The sequence below is a fragment of the Bubalus bubalis genome, chromosome 4 (assembly GCF_019923935.1).
Source record: "Bubalus bubalis isolate 160015118507 breed Murrah chromosome 4, NDDB_SH_1, whole genome shotgun sequence".
Classification (NCBI taxonomy): domain Eukaryota; kingdom Metazoa; phylum Chordata; class Mammalia; order Artiodactyla; family Bovidae; genus Bubalus; species Bubalus bubalis.
Window position 1 is genome coordinate 13562387 of NC_059160.1, and position 18358 is coordinate 13580744.

Here is an 18358-nt window from a genome sequence, read left to right on the forward strand (position 1 = left end):
AGATCCCCTGGAGGAGGGCCTGGCAACCCACTCCAGTGTTCTTGCCTGGGAAGTCCCACGGACAGAGGAGCTGTGGCAGCCTACAGTTCATGGGGTCACACAGAGTCGGACGTGACTGAGCATGCATGAAGACGCAGAAAGACCACGAGCTGGGGGTGTCGTGAAAACGGGTCCTCCTTGTTGCAGACATTCCTTACAGGCTACCACCCATCTGCCCAGCACACACAACAGAACACGACCAGAGCTGCTTCCGCATGGACTGAGCCGCACGGTGCATTGGTCCCCGGCTGAGGGAACAGAAGTGCTTGAGCTGTTGTTTTGTGACCAGAAGGCAGAGGAGGGGCCCCAGAGGCCGAGGGGATGGTGTGCTTGCTACCCTGACACAGGGCTTTGTGTTCTTGCAGACACAGAGTGGGAGGGTTCCGGCCAGAAACAGAAAGGGCCGATTCCCCAGGAGGCTCAGAGGGACTCAGAGCATGAGGAGGGGGCTGGGGGCTCATCAGGTCTTGCCCCCAGCTTCTGCACAGCATCCAGAACTGCCAGGTGGCCAGGGAGACGACAGCCCTGCACGGCCATCAGCCTCCTTCCAAGTGACACGGTCGATGTGGGCACGGGCAAGGCTCCTGGAAGCAAGTTCAAGGTTACCGGACGGTGATGAAGGGGAGCAGAGATGAAGAAGGAGATTCCGTGTGAGTGCCTACGGGGTGGTCCTGCAGGGTCTCCTGGAAACTCATAGATAGGAGGGGCTTTGGTACGGGAGGGGGTTATAAAGGATCCTCTGTCATGTGACATCTTAAAAAGCAGAACTCTGGGCCCCTGTTACTTGGTTGGGACACAGGGTGGAGTTGGCCTGGTTATAACTGGAGTTCCTCTAATGCCATCTGAACCCTGCCTGAGATGCTGCTTGAAAAAGAGCCTCTGGTCCTGGAACCTGGGATAGAGACCGCAGCCCTGCTTGGAGAAAGTGCCGGAGCTCACGGGTGCAGCCTCCTCTTCCCCTCTATGTCTAGGCCATGAGTCTACTGGACTGGAACTTGACCCAAACTCAGTCTGGGAAAGGGCGGAGTTTTCAGGGACCTCATTATCCAACCTGGAGGAGGAAGGGGGAAACCTAACCCACCTTGTCTTATGAACTTGAAGGTAAAATGAGGCTGAAGGAGGAAGACGAGGTGTGCTCAGAGGCTCCGGGCTGGAAACCATGACCTGAATGAACCTCCTGGGGCCTAGATTATGGGCCAGCGGGGAAAGGGTACAGACAGAGATTTGTTTTAAAAAGAGAAGGCCATCTCTGCAGGCTGGAGAAAAGTCAGAGCAGATAAGCAGAGTTGTTCTGCTGTCGTTGCCCCTGGGCCCGCTCTCTCCTTCCTGCCTGTGATTAATCCCATGCTGGTTCAGGACGCATTCCCTAAGTCCCCAGGCTGTGGAGTGGCAGATCTGGCCCCTTGCATAAGCCGAGTTTTCCAGAAGTTAAAAGGGCGAGGTCCTCCACGCCTGCAAATATGGTATGCGACCCAGGGTGACACCACTCAGGGCAGGTACTAAGCAGATGTGACAGAAGGAGCCGCAGCAGGAACACGGCCTGATAGGTGCCATTTAGATGGAGTGACCCTGTCTCGAGCCATTGCCCGGTTGACGGATGCTGCGGCCTCAGGGGGATGGGGTGTGCTCGTCACCTGGAGAGTCAAACAGAACTGGAGGAGATGCAGTTTTGGTAGAGTGAGGTCGGTCACATCCAACCGCACACCATTGCACCCGTCTACTGAGCTCTGCAGGGAGCCTGGCTCTGGGTCAGGCACGTTGCCACAGTTCAGCCTGCCTCTTTTGTTTTTTTATTTGAAGGATAGTTGATTTACAATGTTGTGTTAATTTCTGCTGTGCAGCACAGTGACTTGTATATATATATATATTTTTCTATTTTTCTATTCTTTACATTATATTTTATTCTTTATGTTTTTGTTCTTTTCCATTAGGGTTTATCATATGGAATATATTCCCCTGTGCTATACAGTAGGGCCTTGTTGCTTATCCACCCTCTATATAATAGCTTGCATCTGCTAACCCCAACCTCCAGCTCCATCCCTCCCCCGCTTCTCCCCATTGGCAACCACAGGTCTGTTTTCTGTCTGTCTGTAATTCTGTTTTGGTTCCATAGATATGTTCATTGTGTCATATTGTAGATTCCACATGTAAGGGACATCATATGGTATCTGTCTTTCTCTTTCTGACTTAACTTCACAACGTATGACAATCTCTAGGTCCATCCACGTTGCTGCGGGTGGCATTATTTCATTCTTTTTTATGGCTGAGCAGTATTCCACTGTGTATATGTACCGCATCTTCTTTACCCATTCCAGTCAATGGACACTTAAGTTATGTCCATGTCTTGGGTATTGTGAAGAGTGTCATGAACTAGGGGTGCGTGTATCTTTTTGAGTTGGAGTTTCGTCTGGATATATGCCCAGGAGGAGTGGGATTGCCGGATCATATGGAAACTCCTATAGTTTTTTGAGGAACCTCCATCTGTTCTCCATAGTGGCTGCACTAACTTATATTCCCACCAACAGTATAGAAGTTTCCCTTTTCTCCACACCTTCTCCAGCATTTGTTATTTGTAGACATTTGAATGATGGCCATTCTAACCGGTATGAGGTGATATCTCATTGTATTTAGTTTTGTTTGCATTTCTCTAGTAACTAGTGATGTTGAGCATGTTTTCATGCACCCATCTGGCCCACCTCTTTTTGCAAATGGGGTTCTCGGGGCTCAGAGAAATAGAGCGATGTGTATCAGAATCTGGATTTAAAACCAGGTCTGTGCTCCTTCTGCTGGTGGAGTTGGGGAGACGGGGGCTGTGTTTAGTCCCCTATTAGGAGCGTGACCTGAGAAAGCTCTGAAACCTTCCTGAGCCATCCCTCCCTGATGCACAAAACAGGGTATAACGCAGCTCGCCTCTGGGGTCAGTGTGGGCTCGGCGCCTGGCCTGGAGCAGGCGCTTGGTCCGCAGTCACAGCTCTGAGGTCACCGTGCTCCCTCCCTTCCCTCCAGGCCCTGGAGAGAGGCTGCACAAGCTCGGGAGAGGCCCTGAACCCTGCCAGGGCTGGTCCAGCCCAAGAGAGGGAGGCCCTGCTCTCTGGAAGCCATAGCTGCATTTGAATTAAACAGATACCTGGATGGTCCATGAAACTGAAGCCACTCTTTTCTTGTATGATTTTTAAACATCACCCAAGCATTACGCAGGTTTTCCCATAGAATAACCCTGGGAGGTGTGTAATGATGACAACTGATTTTTGTTTTCCTGCAGGAGAATCAGCTCCAGGGGGACCGCTTCTGATGAGATGAAGACTCTGGCTGGCTTTGTCAGCACCCCAGCAAGCTGCTGCCTGGACTATCAGCCAGGGTGAACATTGAGTATTTGGGACAAGAAATTAATGTGAATATATTTTGAAGCCAAGAGTCATGAGACATGTAGAAGTTCTGTCTGCATGTACCTGGATACATACATGAGTCAGAGAAGCAGTTTGGGGATCATCTGCTGCTTTGAATGATTCATGTGTCAAAAAAGATCACTGAGACCTCATGGGGGTGTAACTGGCCACAACCGCGCAGCCTGGGCTGTCGGGAAGCTTGCTGGCTCCCCCACAGAACTCTGCCCCTGGTAAGCATCTCAAAAATTAAGTGATGACTATTTATAATGATTGCCTGCTTATTGACTTTGAGGCTGCGAAAGCCAAAGAGGACTGTTTAAAAAAAAAAATGGAGTGCGACCTCTTAGCCCAGTGCTGGAGTGACCATTGCGATGAGCATTAGCGGCAGGCCTTCTTTGTAAATGTCTGACTGGCCAGGACGGGATTTTCCATTTGATCCCTCTGACACGCCTTACTTTTCAGCCTTTGTTTTGGCCATCAGAGTTGAGTTTTGGTCTGAGATGTGACCAGTCTTGGTTGTCATTTGGGTGTGATTGGATTCATCATTCATATCGTGCATAAAAGGACAAAGCAGAAAGGGGACATGGGGCTTATCTCATGTGAACCACCCCTCCCCCCTCTTTTTTTTAAAGAAAAAGAAAGGGGTTTGAAGAGGGAAAGGGACTTTTTCAAGCTACCCAGCCATTGACTAACAGAGCTGGGACCAGAGCCCAGATCTGCTGACCCCTGCAGTGACCCTCTTCCCCCACATCACTCTGTTTCCCTCTTATGTGGACAGACATGATCTTCTATGAAGATGCTGGAAAGGAAACCCACTTCTATTAGAACACTATTTCCTAGGAATTGTCTTAGATGCTTGGTCTACCTTGGCTCATTTTATTCTCACAGTGCATCTGCCAGAGAGCCGTCTCCATGAAGCCACTGATATAGGAATGAGAGGTTAACTGACTGGTCTGTAAGACCACAAAGCCCAGGCCCTTTCTCCCAGGCTCTGGCCAAAGGTCTCTCCTACCTTTCGCTTCTTCCTCCCTCAGCCTCTCACACACTCTGAAACAGGCTCTAATGGCCTAACATGGGAGGTTTTAAGCGGTATAAGGTTTCCTTGGGTTACAGGTGAGTCACGGGTGGACTGCATCTTATCGGCAAGTCTGGACACAACAGATGTTTCAAAGGGACTAAGCAAGACTTACTGGGAAGTAAGGGTGTGGTTTTGCAGGTGGTGGTTTTCTATTGGGTCCCCTGGACAAGAAGCAGGGGCATCTGGCCTCCAAGCCAGGTTCTCCTGGCACAACTTTCTAGAAGGAGTGGGAAATGAGACGTGCCCCACAGGCCTGAGTGTCCCCGTGCACATTGCACCCAAGTGACAGGTAATTGATACCATTTTTTTGGCCTTTATTATTTTTCAGACCATAGAACCTCTTGGTAGCATCCAATCCATGCTTGGCTGCCTAGACCTGGAATCAACCTGGTTTCCTCTCAGGAAAAATGCCCCATGCCTCAGCTGGTCTCGTGAACACTCTGCCAGGCTGTCGAGCTCTTAGTGTAGGAATGCTTTTAAAACAAGGACTGTGTCTTTTATTTCATGGATCCTCCCCCTCAAGTCCCTGATCCAGGGCTTTTAATGCAGTAAGTAAATATTTTTGTACTTAACATTGGAATAGTGGCAGGGTAGGGAGGCTGGATTTTCACCTTCCAAGGGTTCAGGCTACACCCCAAGGAATCAAATTTTTGAAAGGATCTGGCAACATACATTAAAATGCTGCCACTTTTGAGAAACTATCCTGTGGAAATGAAATTCCTGTTCATAGGGGTGTATGTAAAAGACCATTTATTGCAAAATGCTTAGAGTGACAAGAAAAATCAGAATGACTTGAAAATCCATCAGTAGGAGGGTGCTGGTTGACAAAAGCATGGTTTATCCACATAGCGAGACATTTTGCATGTTTTAAAAATAATAACTTGGATTTACATGTAATAACCTGGAAAGGAGTCTCTAAGGTAATAACATACGGTTTAACAAAGAGATCAAGTTGCTGAGTGATGTATGTTATTCCACTTCTGTACAACACATTGATGGTCCCTGACTTAGCAGAGTTTTGATTTATGATTTTACAACTTAACCATGGTATGAAAGTGATGGTGTGTTCGGCAGGAACCATACTCTAAAGGTTGAATTTCAACCTTTTCCTGGCCTAGGGACATGCAGTCCAATACAGTCTTGTGATGCTGGGCAGTGGCAGTGACCACATCTCCTGGTCGGCCCTGCAGTTGAGGTAGACAACCGATGCTTGTAGAGCCATTCCGTACTCAGATAGCCATTCTGCTTTCCTGCTTTCAGTATATTACATGTGGGGAGGTGGGGTGTTAGCAAATGGACTTTGTGTGAGATGATCTTGCTCAGCTGCAGGCTGATGTAAGTGTTCTGAGCGTGTTTAAGGCAGGCAGGGTGACCTGCCTGTGATGCTCGGGAGGGTAAGCGCATTTTTGACTCATGGTATTCTCCATCTGGGATGGGTTCATCAGGAGACAATTGCTACTGTAAGTCAAGGAAGATCTGTTCATACATTTGCATGAGAAACAAAGGCAAGATATACAGAAACATGCGAGCATCACCAGAGAGGGGTAACTTAATTTTTAAGTTTTTAAAAATCTAGCAGAGTTTATATTAAAGAAAAAAAATGCTTTAGGAAGGGAAGAGATAGATCAGGGCAGTTAACTGGTCCAGAAAGAAAACAGGTGGAACCAAGCACAGCTTTTTTTGCCACCTCAGCTTCCTGTGCACCCCCAGGCAGGACCATCCCTAAAACTCAGGATGAGCTCTTCGCTGGGGCAGGTCACACAGGGTGTTATGTCCCAAGAAATATCAGTACTTGATGTTTTGGGGAGGGAGGCAAGGCTGCAAAATTTCCCATCCATAAAAGTTTTGGAAGCACTCAGGAACTTTAGTATCTTGATAATGTGTCCCCAGCCTTACCTGAATGGAGGCTACTATGCTTCTAGTCCAGGTCCTAAAGCCTCCAGGGTCTCCTGTCTATATCAGTGGTTAGTTCTTGCAGGGCCTCCCTGACAATAAACCATTGGTTATAGCTGTATTGAACCTATAAGACCCAATCCATATGACCTCTGATAGTACCTCTGAATCCATAACCATCTCCTCCTGAGAGGTCATCAGGGTAGGGCTGTGTCTTTTCATCTTCTGGTCCAGAACACCCAGCACAGTGCTTGGCTTAACGTATCTGCTATAGAAGGGCTAATGGAAGAAAACGTGTGCTGAGTTCTGGCACCAGATAAATGGAATTGACTTCTAGCTGGCTTTGGGGACCCAGGAGAGATTTTCCAGAAGAAGGTGAACCTTAATGACTTAAGAGGAAAGGAATGGAGTATCCAGCTTCCACCAAGGAGAAGAAGCTGATTTTTGTTGTGACAGCATTTTAGAAAGACTAAAATAGTATCTCTAAGGGCTCTGCTACCTTATTCCTCTTCTGCCTCCTCCAGAGAAGTTTGGGTTCCATCGTGGGCCACTGAGAAAATGTATGGATGTCTTTTGAGTCCTTCTCACCTTGGGAGGGCTCCCCTGAGAGCTCAGTTGGTAAAGAATCTGCCTGCAATTCAAGGAGACCCCGGTTCAATTCCTGGGTCAGGAAGATCCACTGGAGAAGAGATAGGCTACTCACTCCAGTATTCTTGTGCTTCCCTTGTGGCTCAGCTGGTAAAGAATCTGCCTGCAGTGTGGGAGACCTGGGTTCAATCCCTGGGTTGGGAAGATCCCTTGGAGAAGGGAAAGGCTATCCACTCTGGTATTCTGGCCTGCAGAATTCCATGGACTGTATAGTCCATGGGGTTGCAAAGAGTCGGACATGGCTGAGTGACTTTGACTTTCACTTTTCACCTTGGGAGAAAGGTAGGTAACAATAGCCTGGGGTTTAGCTTCTTAGGGGCTTAAAACACCAAGGAGTAAGCTCTGAAGAACTACCAAGAAAATGCCTCCCAGATATAGTTAGAATAAATATTCAAGTCAAACAAGATCATATCCAGCAGAAGACTACAATGAATCCATTTAATCAGACATTATCAGAGTAAAGAAGAAATAACATTCTGGTTTTTATGGCAATGGAAAAAAAAAGGGAAGAAACTCACATTACTTTGCAGGCATTGGTGGCACTCTTCAAGTTGTTTTGGGGAACGTAGTTTAAGAAACAATTTGGCTTGAATTGGGGAGAAATAGGACTGTGGAGTCTTCGTGCAGGAGAACTCCCCAGGTGAGGGGCTGTCTGAAGGCTCAGCCAGGTAGCTGGCTGCTGCAGCCTTGGCTTGGCTCCCACCTCCCAGAAGACACTAAGAACAGTGCTGGGTTTGCTGCTGGGAGGTGGTGATGGATAACGACTGTGGCCTGATTCTTGAGGCGCCATGGATTCACTGCAGCGTGTCTCAGCCATATGTGAGCCCTGGCCACGTGTGAGCTCCCCCGAGGAGGAGGACTCGGGGGTGGGGAGCCACGTGACACGTCTTATACATCCCCTCTTATTGCAGCAACCACATTTGAACAAGCTGGCATCTGGGTTTCCCTAAACAGTATGTGTGCAGGCCAGAGAAACTGCACCCTGAGCCCAGGTGCTGGATTTGGGGAGGCAGCAGAGGAAGGGTTGGCTGGCTTCTGAAGAACATCTACTACACACGGTCTTCATCTTCCGGGGGTGGGGCTTGGAGGAGACGAAGATGGGGTGGATGGAACATCAGAGGCATTGCTCAGCCTTCCAGAGTTTGCAGCTCTGCTACTACATCTATGCCAAATAATGAGTCCAACTGAACCCTTCTAGTGACAGGCGACTTGGTTTTTCTGTGGCATCTCATAAAGAAGGATTGTGGTTGTACAGTTGCTAAGTCATGTCTGTCTATGACCCCATGGACTGCAGCACACTAGGCCTCCCTGTCCCCCACCATCTCCTGGAGATATAACCACCCCAACCCGTCTATCTGGGGTGGCCCTGCTTGGCCTGGCTCATAGCTTCATTGAGTTATGCAAGCCCCTTTGCCACGACAAGGCAGTGATCCATGAAGGGGTTAGGCAGGATAACTGGTCCAATTACAGCATAGTCCTCCCCAAGGTCCTTCAAAAACCTCTGCATACTCAGCCAACCCACAGCACAGCTTTACTCTCTCAAGGACCTCTGTTAGGGATGGACATTTTGATAATGTGAGGCTTCTTACAGTTTTGGATGGGTCTTCTCTGTGACTTAGGGATATTTCCTCAAATGGGTCTTTTCATCTCTAAATAGCCAACTGTCCTCAACCATGACTACCTGTTAGACTCATCCGGGGACTTAAAAAAAGATCCAGGTACTAGTTTCTTCTTAACTAAGTCTTAGTTTCTGGGGGTAGAACCAGAGCATGGTGTTTCTAAAACTCTCTGGATGATTCTCAGCAAGGTTGGGACCCACCCCCTGTCCCTGGAACCCTGGGTGACCTCTGGAAGATCATGCTGGCATCCTGGATTCGCAAGCCCACTCCACCACACGGGCAGTTCTCTTGTGTTTTTGTGTCATCTGTTATGATGTGGAGACAGCGACAGTATATCAACTTCACAGAGTTGTTGAAAGAACCTCACGAGGACACATTACGTCTGGGAGAATCTCCAGCACGTGAGAAGGGCTTCATTGAGTTGAACTCAGAGCCCCCCAGCTCAGGGCCTTGAAATGTGAGTGCAGTGTCCGTGTTCTTAACATGAGCCAGGCATGTTCTAAGCATTTCACTTGTACTATTCAATCCATTTTGTTGCATTGAAGACCTGGTGTAAGAAAAATGACAACAGCAAAATTAGTCTTCGGGATTTCTTTACCAGGTAGGACTTACTGTACAGACCACACATTTAACTCACACCCTGGAGAGCTCCCCTGTACCCCTGGTCATAGGCCCTCTTGCCTCCCACCAGAGTCCTTTCCAAAGAAAGCTCTTCTATAAAAGTTCTGTATATTTCAAAACATCCAAGGTGATTAAGGGCTTCTCAGTTGGCTCAGTGGTAAAGAACCTGCAGGAGATGTGGGTTTGATCCCTGGGTTGAGAAGATCCCCTGGAAGAGGAAATGGCAACCCATTCAGTATTCTTGCCTGGGAAATCCCAAGGACAGAGGATCCTTTCGGGCTACAGTCAGACTTGCAAAGAGTCAGATACAACTTAGCGACTGAACACATGCATGCGCATCCAAGGTGATTGGACCTCCTCAATGGCCATTCCAGTGTCTTTGCCTATTGCTAAAGCCCAGTGCCTACTCATGGGCTAGGTATAAAAGTGCTGCCCAGTAAGTTCTTGGTGGAATGACTACATTAATCCTGCAAAGGAGTATGCCAACATACTTGTGCAAAAGATAGGGAGAAAGACCGAAATCCTTGTGAACAGTGGGGATGGTGAGAAAAATGGTACCACAAAATGCCTTCTGTGTGCTGGGCACTTTAAATACATTATGACTTTTCACAACTCCAGGAGATGAGTATTCAGGTCATCTTTTGCTGTGTAGCAATTTACCCCCAAACTTAGTCTTTTAAAGTAGTGATTAATGAGGTGGGAGCGTAGAAGGGGCCGCTGCTGTCTGCTCCAAGCTGGCTCTGCAGAGGACAGGAGCATCCACTTTCAGACAGCCCAGTTGGTCCTCCAGCCACTCTGAAGCCACCCTGAGGGCCTTGGCAACTGGGCACCACCCCAGGCTGGCTCAGGGTTGGATGTGTTGGCCTAGGACACTCTTTGCCATGAGAATACAGCTTTCCCATCTCAGCCTCTCTGCTCCCCATTCTGAGGGGAGCCGTGCCTGGGGAGAAGCCAAGCGAGAGATTTCAACAGAGAACAGAGGAAACACACCCACTGAGGTTCTCATAGCAACATAATCACGCACAGGCAGCAGCCTATTTTGGTGGGAGCTTGTCTGAACCTCCCTCCCCACCCCGGTTAGTCACAGAATGGATGCCCTGCACAGGCTGCAGCAGTGTGGGGTGGCATGGGCTGGGGTGAGGGGAGAATGCTGGACTGGAAGCCAAGGGCTGGGGAGCTCATCTCAGATGCTCCATCAGCCAGCTGAAGGATCACAGGGTCCTTGCCCGAAAAAATGACAGGATAGGACTGAAGTGGAAAGATCCTTTCTGGTTTCCTTTGATCTTACAAGTGCTGAGCCTCTCCCAGTGGAAGATCATATGTCTCGAGAGATCTTTTGTCTCTGAGAAAGATGCTTAGAGAAAACAGGGTTCCAGAGGGTAAAGGTCATTCTTTAAATTCAGCTCATTTACCCCCTCACCCCCACCCCATCCCCAACCTTTGGCACATTGGCAGGATGTGAAAGGGGAGGAGAATGACCAGTGTCACCAAAGACTCTGGTCACTCACCCAGGTTTGTGGGCTGAGAAAGGACAGGGTTAAGGAGGTTAAGGTCATTCGTTTAAATTTACTCCTTCCTCAAACACACATACACACACATAATCACTGGGAACTCAACCGTATTGCTCACTGTCTCTCCATCCTCTCCCTCCTGCACTTACAGCAAGGCATCCTCTTTCCCCGCAGGACCAGGTGATGGAAACCTCTTTAGTTTCTGGCCCATTTCTTCAATGGATGCTGGGGTTAGTTGAGGACAATCAGGCTGTCAAAGGTGACGTTAAAAAACAACCAGGACATGCATGCAGGACTGCTCTCCCAGGGTCAGCATGGGGGTGAAGTACAGAGCACCAGGAGGACCAAGGAGCCCCTTTTGGGTCCCTGCCCTTGACTTGTGAAAGCTTTAAAAGTGCAGCTGTCTTTGAAGGAGTCAGACCCAAGTTGGCCTGTTGTATTGGGAGACAGAATGACTCCCCCCCTCCCCCACCAAGCCCAGCTTTGTTTCCCACCAGCCTGACAGATGGCCACTAAGAGAAAAAGAAGCTCTCAAAGTGAAGACAGGAATGCATTGTATAAAAATTCACACCCCCTGCTACCGCCCAAACTCCCTTAAAAAAGGACCAAGAGAATCCTAATGGGTACGTGACAACCTCCTTCTCTCCCATAAAAGGGACTTCAAAATCTGGTGATGCTGGGGGAGGGGTGAGGAGGGAGAAGAGAGATGTGTGGGCAGGGGACTGCCAGAGAAGACTGGGATTGGGGGAGGGAGAGGTCGGCTGCAGGTCACCCACTTGACTTCCTCCCACCCTCTTTTCCAAGCCACTTCTGGCTGAACCTTTGCCCCACCTTCCCAGCGAGGCTGGGAGCCCCAAGCCCTAGGAGAGGCAGAGTGGGAGAAAAAAAGGATGGTGATGCCACACTTGGCCCTAGAGTTGAAGGAGTTAAGGACCCTCCCTCACCCAGACAGCCACCCTTTTGCTCCCCAAACCCCAAACGCCAAGGAAGCATCCAGGAATTGGCAGCGGAGCAGGAGAGGGGGTGGGATGGGGTGGGGTGGGGGCGAGGTGACCGTAGCCCAGCCTTGCCCAGTGCCAGTCCTGGGGGGCGGGGAGGACGCACACCGGGGCTGAGGACCTGCCAGCGCCCAGCTCCGCCGCGCCTGCCTTCTCCGAGCCTCGAGCGTGGCCCAGCCGCGTCCTCGCAGCCCTCGCTCCCCTCCACCCCACCCCCCTGCAAGTTGTCTACGGCTACGGGCAGCGGAGGCGGCCCAGAGACCCCCGGAGCCCAGCCGAGGGGGCGGCCCCGGGGCGCGGGAGCCCTCGGTCTGCGCCCAGCCACCGCCCGCCCGGCCCAGCCTCCTCCCCGCCCCCACTCACCCGCTCAGCCCCCGGGAGGGACGCGCAGGGAGCGTGTGGCTTCGCCCGCCGATCGGCAGAAGTTGAGAGGAGTTGCCGGCTGCCTCGGCCGGCCGGACTTTGCGAGCAGAGCAGCCGGCGAGGCGCCGCCGCCGCCGCCGCGGAGCCTTCGGGGGCTGCCTCCCGCCTGCCGGGCCCGCAGCGCGGCCGGAGAGGGGCGGGGAGGGGGTCGCGGGCGCCTGAGCCGCTCGGATCTGTGCGAAGGACTGGACTCCGAGGAGAATAAAACAAAGTGGACTCGGCAGGGAAGACCCTACCGCCGTTGATGGTACCGGCCGACGCTCCGGCAGAGGGGCTGGGTTGGGCTTTTTTTTTTTTTTTCCCCTCCCATTCTCTCTCTTTCTCTCTCTCTTTTAAAGCGACACCCGCTCTCTCTTTCTCCCATCACTGTGCCACCAAACCCTCGCTGGCTCTTATGGGCATGAAACATTCCTCCCGCTGCTTGCTCCTAAGGAGGAAGATGGCGGAGAACGCGGCCGAGAGCACCGAGGTAAGGAGGCCAGAGGCCGGCCCGGCCACCCCGCGGCGGCCGGGTTACCCCGCGGCCGCCCGGACCCCCGCGCGCGCCGCGCCGCTCCCGGTGCCAAACTTTCTCAGCTCCATCCCGCTTGCTCCAGCCGGCCGCTTGCGCGTCTGTGTGTGTGTGCGTGGTGTGTGTGTGTGCTGGGTGGGGGAAAGACGGTGCCTGTCTCAGGACCCCTCCCTCTTGAAAAATGCAAAAGAGTCGCTCTTACCCCAGCTTCCTCTCCTTCCACCCGCTGCTCGCTCGCGCCCGCCTCGCCCCCCCCCCCCAACCCCCCCAACCCCGAGTCCCAAGCCCTGGGCGGCCGCGCTCCCCTGCCCTCTCCTCTGGGCTCCGTTAGGGCTCCAAAGTAGCGGACTGTGCTGAGCCTGGATGGGCGACCCAGGGGCCAGGTCGTTTCCCTGCAGGGCCTGGACCGTCCCTCCTGGCCGTCACCCTTCAAGCTCGCGCTCTCGGTCCCCGCCGCACCGCGGAGAGCTTCGGGCCTCGGGAGTGCCGAGCCGCGCCGGGGTGGGGCAGGGGCACCGCCGATAGACCTTGGCGCCCAGACCGGGGCGGGGGAGAGGTCCGCAACCCTGGACCTAGAGCCGCCTCGGGGGTGCTAACCCAGGGAGGGAGCTCGGGCCGCGGCCACCTTCAGGACCGCGGACAGCGCCCGCGCCTGCCGCAGCCGAGCCCGCGCGCGCTGTGGGGGCTGCGCGCCGCGCCGCAGCAGCTTGGAGGAGGAGGTAGTGGGATCTCCGCAAATTGCGCTCTGGCCCCCAGTCTCCGGCAGCCCGGCAGCTGCCCTTTCTCGACTCTCGAGTTGGCTCGGAGCCGCCAAAAGCCCAGCGTCCCGAGACCGACCAGAGGCTGGGCTTCCTGTCCTCGTTCTGACTCTGCTGTCATGACCCCTGGCTCAGCCCGTAGGCTCCGGGCACCTGTAGTCACGCAGGGGATCCGCATGGGCAGCCCCCTTACCTTCCTGGAGGAACGGTGCGCCGGGGCGGGGGCGGAGTGGGGTGTGTGTGTGTGTGTGTGTGTGTGTGTGTGTGTGTAGATCATCCCTTACTCGGTGGCAGGAAAAAGACAGAGAACAAACTCCCGGACTCTATTAATAGCCTGGTGTCTGGTGGGGCTGCCGTGCCTTTCACAGATGGTTGCCCATATGCAGCGTGGGGCGGGGACGGAGGTGTGGCGCGCGGGGATTGTCCCTCCGTCCGTGGGATGCCCAAAGCGGCAGAGACCCTTCCCAACTGTCTTCCCTCCAGGTCTGAACTGCAGCTAACCCTCCACCCCACCGCGGAGGCAGCAAAGCTTTTTAAAATCCCCGTTCCCCGAGAAACTAGAAGCAGCACACATCCTGTCGATTTCGAAACAAAAAATGCTCCGGGATAGAGCAGCGGGGCGTCCAGGAGCTACTGTGTCTCCTTGAGTTAGGGCAGAGCCAGCGCGTGCGGGGCCCCTCCCGGTCCCCCACCGGTGAGAGGGCATTTAGGAAGCTGTGTAGCGCGAGGCAGAGAGCTCGCCTGTACGGAACCCCTCGCCCTCCTCGCTGTGATCGCCCACCCACAGAAGTGGTTTCTAAAAATAGCTCCGAGTCAAGGCAGCACTTCTGTAATCCGTTGGCCCAGCGGGCACGTAGCAGTCCCTGCAGCCATTAGGCTGGAGCGCGGGCAGCAAAGAACAGCTTCTCCTGGCCCACCGCCAAAAAAAAATAAAAGTTTTCACGGGTCTCTGGCCCCCGCACTCTTGTTGTTGCCCGCGGGATGCGGGCGCAGACCCCGGGCCAGCGTCTGCAGTGAGCTTGTTGTGGTGAGCTCCACACCTCCGCCAAGGTTCAAGGCGTCCGGAGCAGGCAGAGCGCCGCATGTGCGCGCGCCAGGCTATTTTTACTTGCTTCCCCCGCAGCTCCAACGCTCCCCCTTCTCGGAGGTTGCACATGCCAGCTCTGCTCAAGGCATCAATGAAAACAGCAGTAGAGGCGGCGAGCTCCTGCGGGGGGGGGGGGGGGGGAACCCACGTCGCACGCCTGGCACACAGGGGAGGGGCAGATCCAGCTGGGGCTCCCGGGGCGGGGAGTGAGTCTGGGGTTCAGTTCCTCGCAGCTTCCCCGAGAAAGGGAGGAATTCAGACTTGGGCCAACGTGCCCCGGTGGAGGCATCCAGGCAGCGTGACAATCTCTTGGTTTTCTTCCAGTAACTGCCTGTTTTTGGAATGAGCCAGGACTAGAGCAGTACTTCCAAAAGTGGGGTGCTGTGGGTTTGCCTGCATTTATGGTGAGAGAGAAGCAAGGATGCCTCGGGGTGTATGTGTGTGTGTCTATGGTGGTAGCTCTCCTTGTTCTCAATTCAGCATATCTTTATCTAATACTGACTCTGTGCCAGGAATAATTAGGTTCCCGAGGTTCAAAGATAAAGACACTAGGCCGCTGCCCTCATGGAACTCAGTTTGGTGGACAGGAGTGCCAGCTGATCCAGATCATTCGGTAGCACCTTTTCCCGACTTTTATTAGCGTGGTTTGCAAGCACTTTATCTCACTTTATCCTTACCATAATCCTGTGAGATAAGAGAAGGTTAGAATTCATTGTGTAGCCCCATTTTACAGATGAGGATGTTGAGGCAGAGAGGTCCAGCAAGTTCTAAATATTACCTGACCGGCTAGGACAGCCTTGGAGCACAGACTGCCCCCACTTCTGACTCATTGCCCTTTGCCCTATACTGCCACCTTGATTCTTTTTTCTACTGCACCATGCAGCATACAGATCTTAGTTCCCCAACCAGGAATCGAACCTGCACCACCCCCCTCCCAGTGGAAGTGCAGAGTCTTAACCACTGGACAACCAGGGAAGTCCCTACATGGCTACTTCTAAAACGATGCCATGTGTGGGTGGGAGCAGGCAAGAGGATGGGGAGAGAGGATGTTTGGGAAGGAAGAGATGCTGTTTTGGGACAGGCAAGGAGAACAGGGAGCAAGTGATCACTCACAAAGTAAAGGTACGGAGAGAGATTCTAATCGATATGCAGGAAGGAGAGTGGGGAATAAAACTATCTGTGAGCAGAGCCTCCCTTGACCAGACAGGTTTAGAGCTGGGGCCGAGGGCATCCTGGGTGCAGCTTGTTGGGGGGGGGCATGGCCAACGTTGTTGCCACTTTCTCCAGCTCCCTCCCTCAGGTGCGCTTCTCCTCCTCAGCTGAGGGCATCCCCTCCTGGCAGCCTCTTCTCCTCTCCCCTGCTCCACACGTGCCTTCAGAACCTCCTAGTGGGCCCATTGGAGTCTTTTTTTCAGCACCCCGCACTCGCTAGGCTGCCACCCTCACTCAGGCAGGAGGCGCTTTCCCGTTGTCCTCTCCTCTAGTCCAGCCTCGTCATCACTGCTCGATGGGCTTTCAGAAGCACAGACCTGCTCAAGAGCACACATGGCTGTCAAAACTTACCATGTCACCCTGTTCCCTTTAGGACACAGGATAAAACTTGATGTCCTTAACCCTTCCGTATCTGCCCCATGCAGTTCTCTGCAAACACTGACTTCATGCCTGAATGCCTTTGCACATCCTGGTTCCTCTACCTGGGCTGCTCTTTCCCCCTCTTTCTCTCTGGGTGGGGGGGGGGGGGATTTTCCTCAACCTGCAGGACTCAATACAAAGGTCACTTCCTCTGAGCAGCCTTCCATTTAAATAGTTCTTCCATATATCCTCCATCCTTATGGAGATGGAGTGTTCCTCTCCTTCTTCTGTGCTCCTAACACCTATCTCTCACTTTCCCTGTTACAAGATAATTGCATTTTTATATATCTGTTTCTCCAGTTGGATAAAGAACTTTTGGGGTGGTGGGGAGCGGGTCTACCCTGTTCTGACACTGGGCCTGACGCAGAGTAAATTAAAATCATTGACAAATGTTGACTGATTCATAGGAATATGAACAAATTCGTGAGCCTTCTGGGTCTTAATCACTTTCTGCAAACTGGGCCTCCTATCTCTCACTCTTGTGCTTAGATTCTTGTGGACCCGGAAAACACAAAATGAGAGGAGATTCTGGGAATTAGGTGCTGCAAAGCTCCAAGCCCGGGTACATTTTGGTTACCCGTGTTCCTACTTAATAGTTGGTAATGACTGACTCTTCCTATGGGGTGTTCGTCTGAATAGCAAATAAATGGATTAATCACAATGCCCAATTAGGAGCCGTGGGCGATGGTGGACGCTTTGGAGCTGCTGCTTGCTTTACCGGCTCTCAGTGAAAGCCTGATGCATTATTTATGGTGCCGACCTCCCTGATTGGGGTTTCAGCACCTCAAAGGGAAGCCTCCATGGGTGTGAAAACAGTTTTAGCAAAGGAGTCATTTTGGAGGCTGGTTTTTGAATGTCATCTTGACTTCCTGGTCCAAGGAGAGAGAGAATGTTTATGGGTTGGGAAAACTACAATAAGACCCAGGTTGGGGCGCCAATGGGTGCTGCTCCTGTGAGTTATGGGGAGACTGGGGCTGTATTCTGATGTGGTGCCTGATGGTGGTTTTTGCTGATGGATCCCTCTTCTCAGGGTTTCTCACTTAAGTGTGTGGTCCTATAGCACAAAAGTGAGAGAGGAGGAGGAGGAGGAGGAAGAGGACAAGAATTGGCAAGACCCAGGCCCACTTCTCTGAGGTCCACGTGGTGTCTCTTTCTAACGAGCGTGGGGCTCTGGAGCCAGACCGCCTGGCTTTTACTCTGAACTCAGTAGATGTGTTGTTATGATGAACAAGGCGCCCCTAACCTCTCTGGGCCTTGTAAAGCTGTTGCGATGATTGAATGAATTAATTCGTGCAAAGGGTTTAGAGCCTCGTGAGCTCCAGAGGCCTTCGCAATCACCATCAAGCCATCAGCTTGTAGGAGCCTCGCCGAGAAAGTGCCAACAGGATGGACTCAGCCTGCCCTTGTTTCTCCACCTGAAATGGTCCCCAAACCCATGGTCTGCACGCATTTCTCCTCCCTCAGCAAACACGGATTTCAGTCCTGAACTGAACTCAGGAGAATTAAGAAGATACCCACGTTTGTTTTGTTTTGTTTTGTTTTCCTCCTGGGAAATTTGGCTCTTGAGAGAGTCCTCCATTGGCTTTTGGCTGTCAGAGAGGGTGAAACCACACTCCCGTCTCTGATTCGGGAGCGGTTTTCATTTCCTCCTCTGTGCTAACTGCGATGTGAAGTGATTATCACATTCCAGCGTGGAACATGCAAAAAATCTGTAAAAACAGCATTTACACCTTGGCTTCTCCTGTGCCAGCAGGGGAAGAATGGGCAGCATTGCGAGATGTGAGCTGCCAAGGTAACTGGAAGTGGATGGTGGTGTTGTGTGATGGGCAGGCATTGCTGTCCAGTCGTGCACGGGCTTGGCCAGAGGAGAGGAAGCTTGGGCAGCAAGGACCATCCCGAGCCCACTTCCTGCACCCACGATGCAGTTGGCCCCTTGGTTGTTAGTTACAGAGCTTCAGAGAAGGCAGCTTCACCAACTTCCTTGTGCATTTTCAGTCAGGAAGTTCTTAGGTCTGAGCTCCACCTCTTCATTGCCATGGGAGTCACTTTGGTTTGTTCTGTTCTAAAAGGAGATTAAAGACTGTCTGGTTGCTTTTGCATTTGGGACTGCACGAGGGCTGTCACCCTCTCTACTAAACTCTGTTCTGAGTCATG

At 52.1% G+C, this 18358-nt stretch overlaps 1 protein-coding gene and 2 long non-coding RNA genes across 5 annotated transcripts in view; 2 read left to right on the forward strand and 1 right to left on the reverse strand.

Moving 5' to 3' along the window:
- The first annotated feature begins 79 nt into the window (after positions 1 to 79).
- LOC112584462 lies at positions 80 to 7114 on the forward strand. Its single transcript, XR_003108638.3, has 3 exons — positions 80 to 689; positions 3302 to 3655; positions 4832 to 7114. It is a non-coding gene; the product is annotated as an uncharacterized LOC112584462 (long non-coding RNA).
- Positions 7115 to 7455: 341 nt separating this feature from the next.
- LOC112584463 lies at positions 7456 to 12293 on the reverse strand. Its single transcript, XR_003108639.3, has 2 exons — positions 12157 to 12293; positions 7456 to 9210 (listed from the first exon to the last, which is right to left on the reverse strand). It is a non-coding gene; the product is annotated as an uncharacterized LOC112584463 (long non-coding RNA).
- A 167-nt stretch (positions 12294 to 12460) lies between these two features.
- The window catches only part of PRMT8 (protein arginine methyltransferase 8), a 70340-nt gene continuing 64442 nt past the window's right edge, over positions 12461 to 18358 (forward strand). For all 3 annotated transcript variants that reach the window (XM_025283042.3, XM_006069016.4, XM_025283043.3), the window contains exon 1: positions 12461 to 12685. In XM_025283042.3, the coding sequence (XP_025138827.2) occupies positions 12461 to 12685 (225 nt within the window). The remainder of the gene's footprint in view (positions 12686 to 18358) is intronic.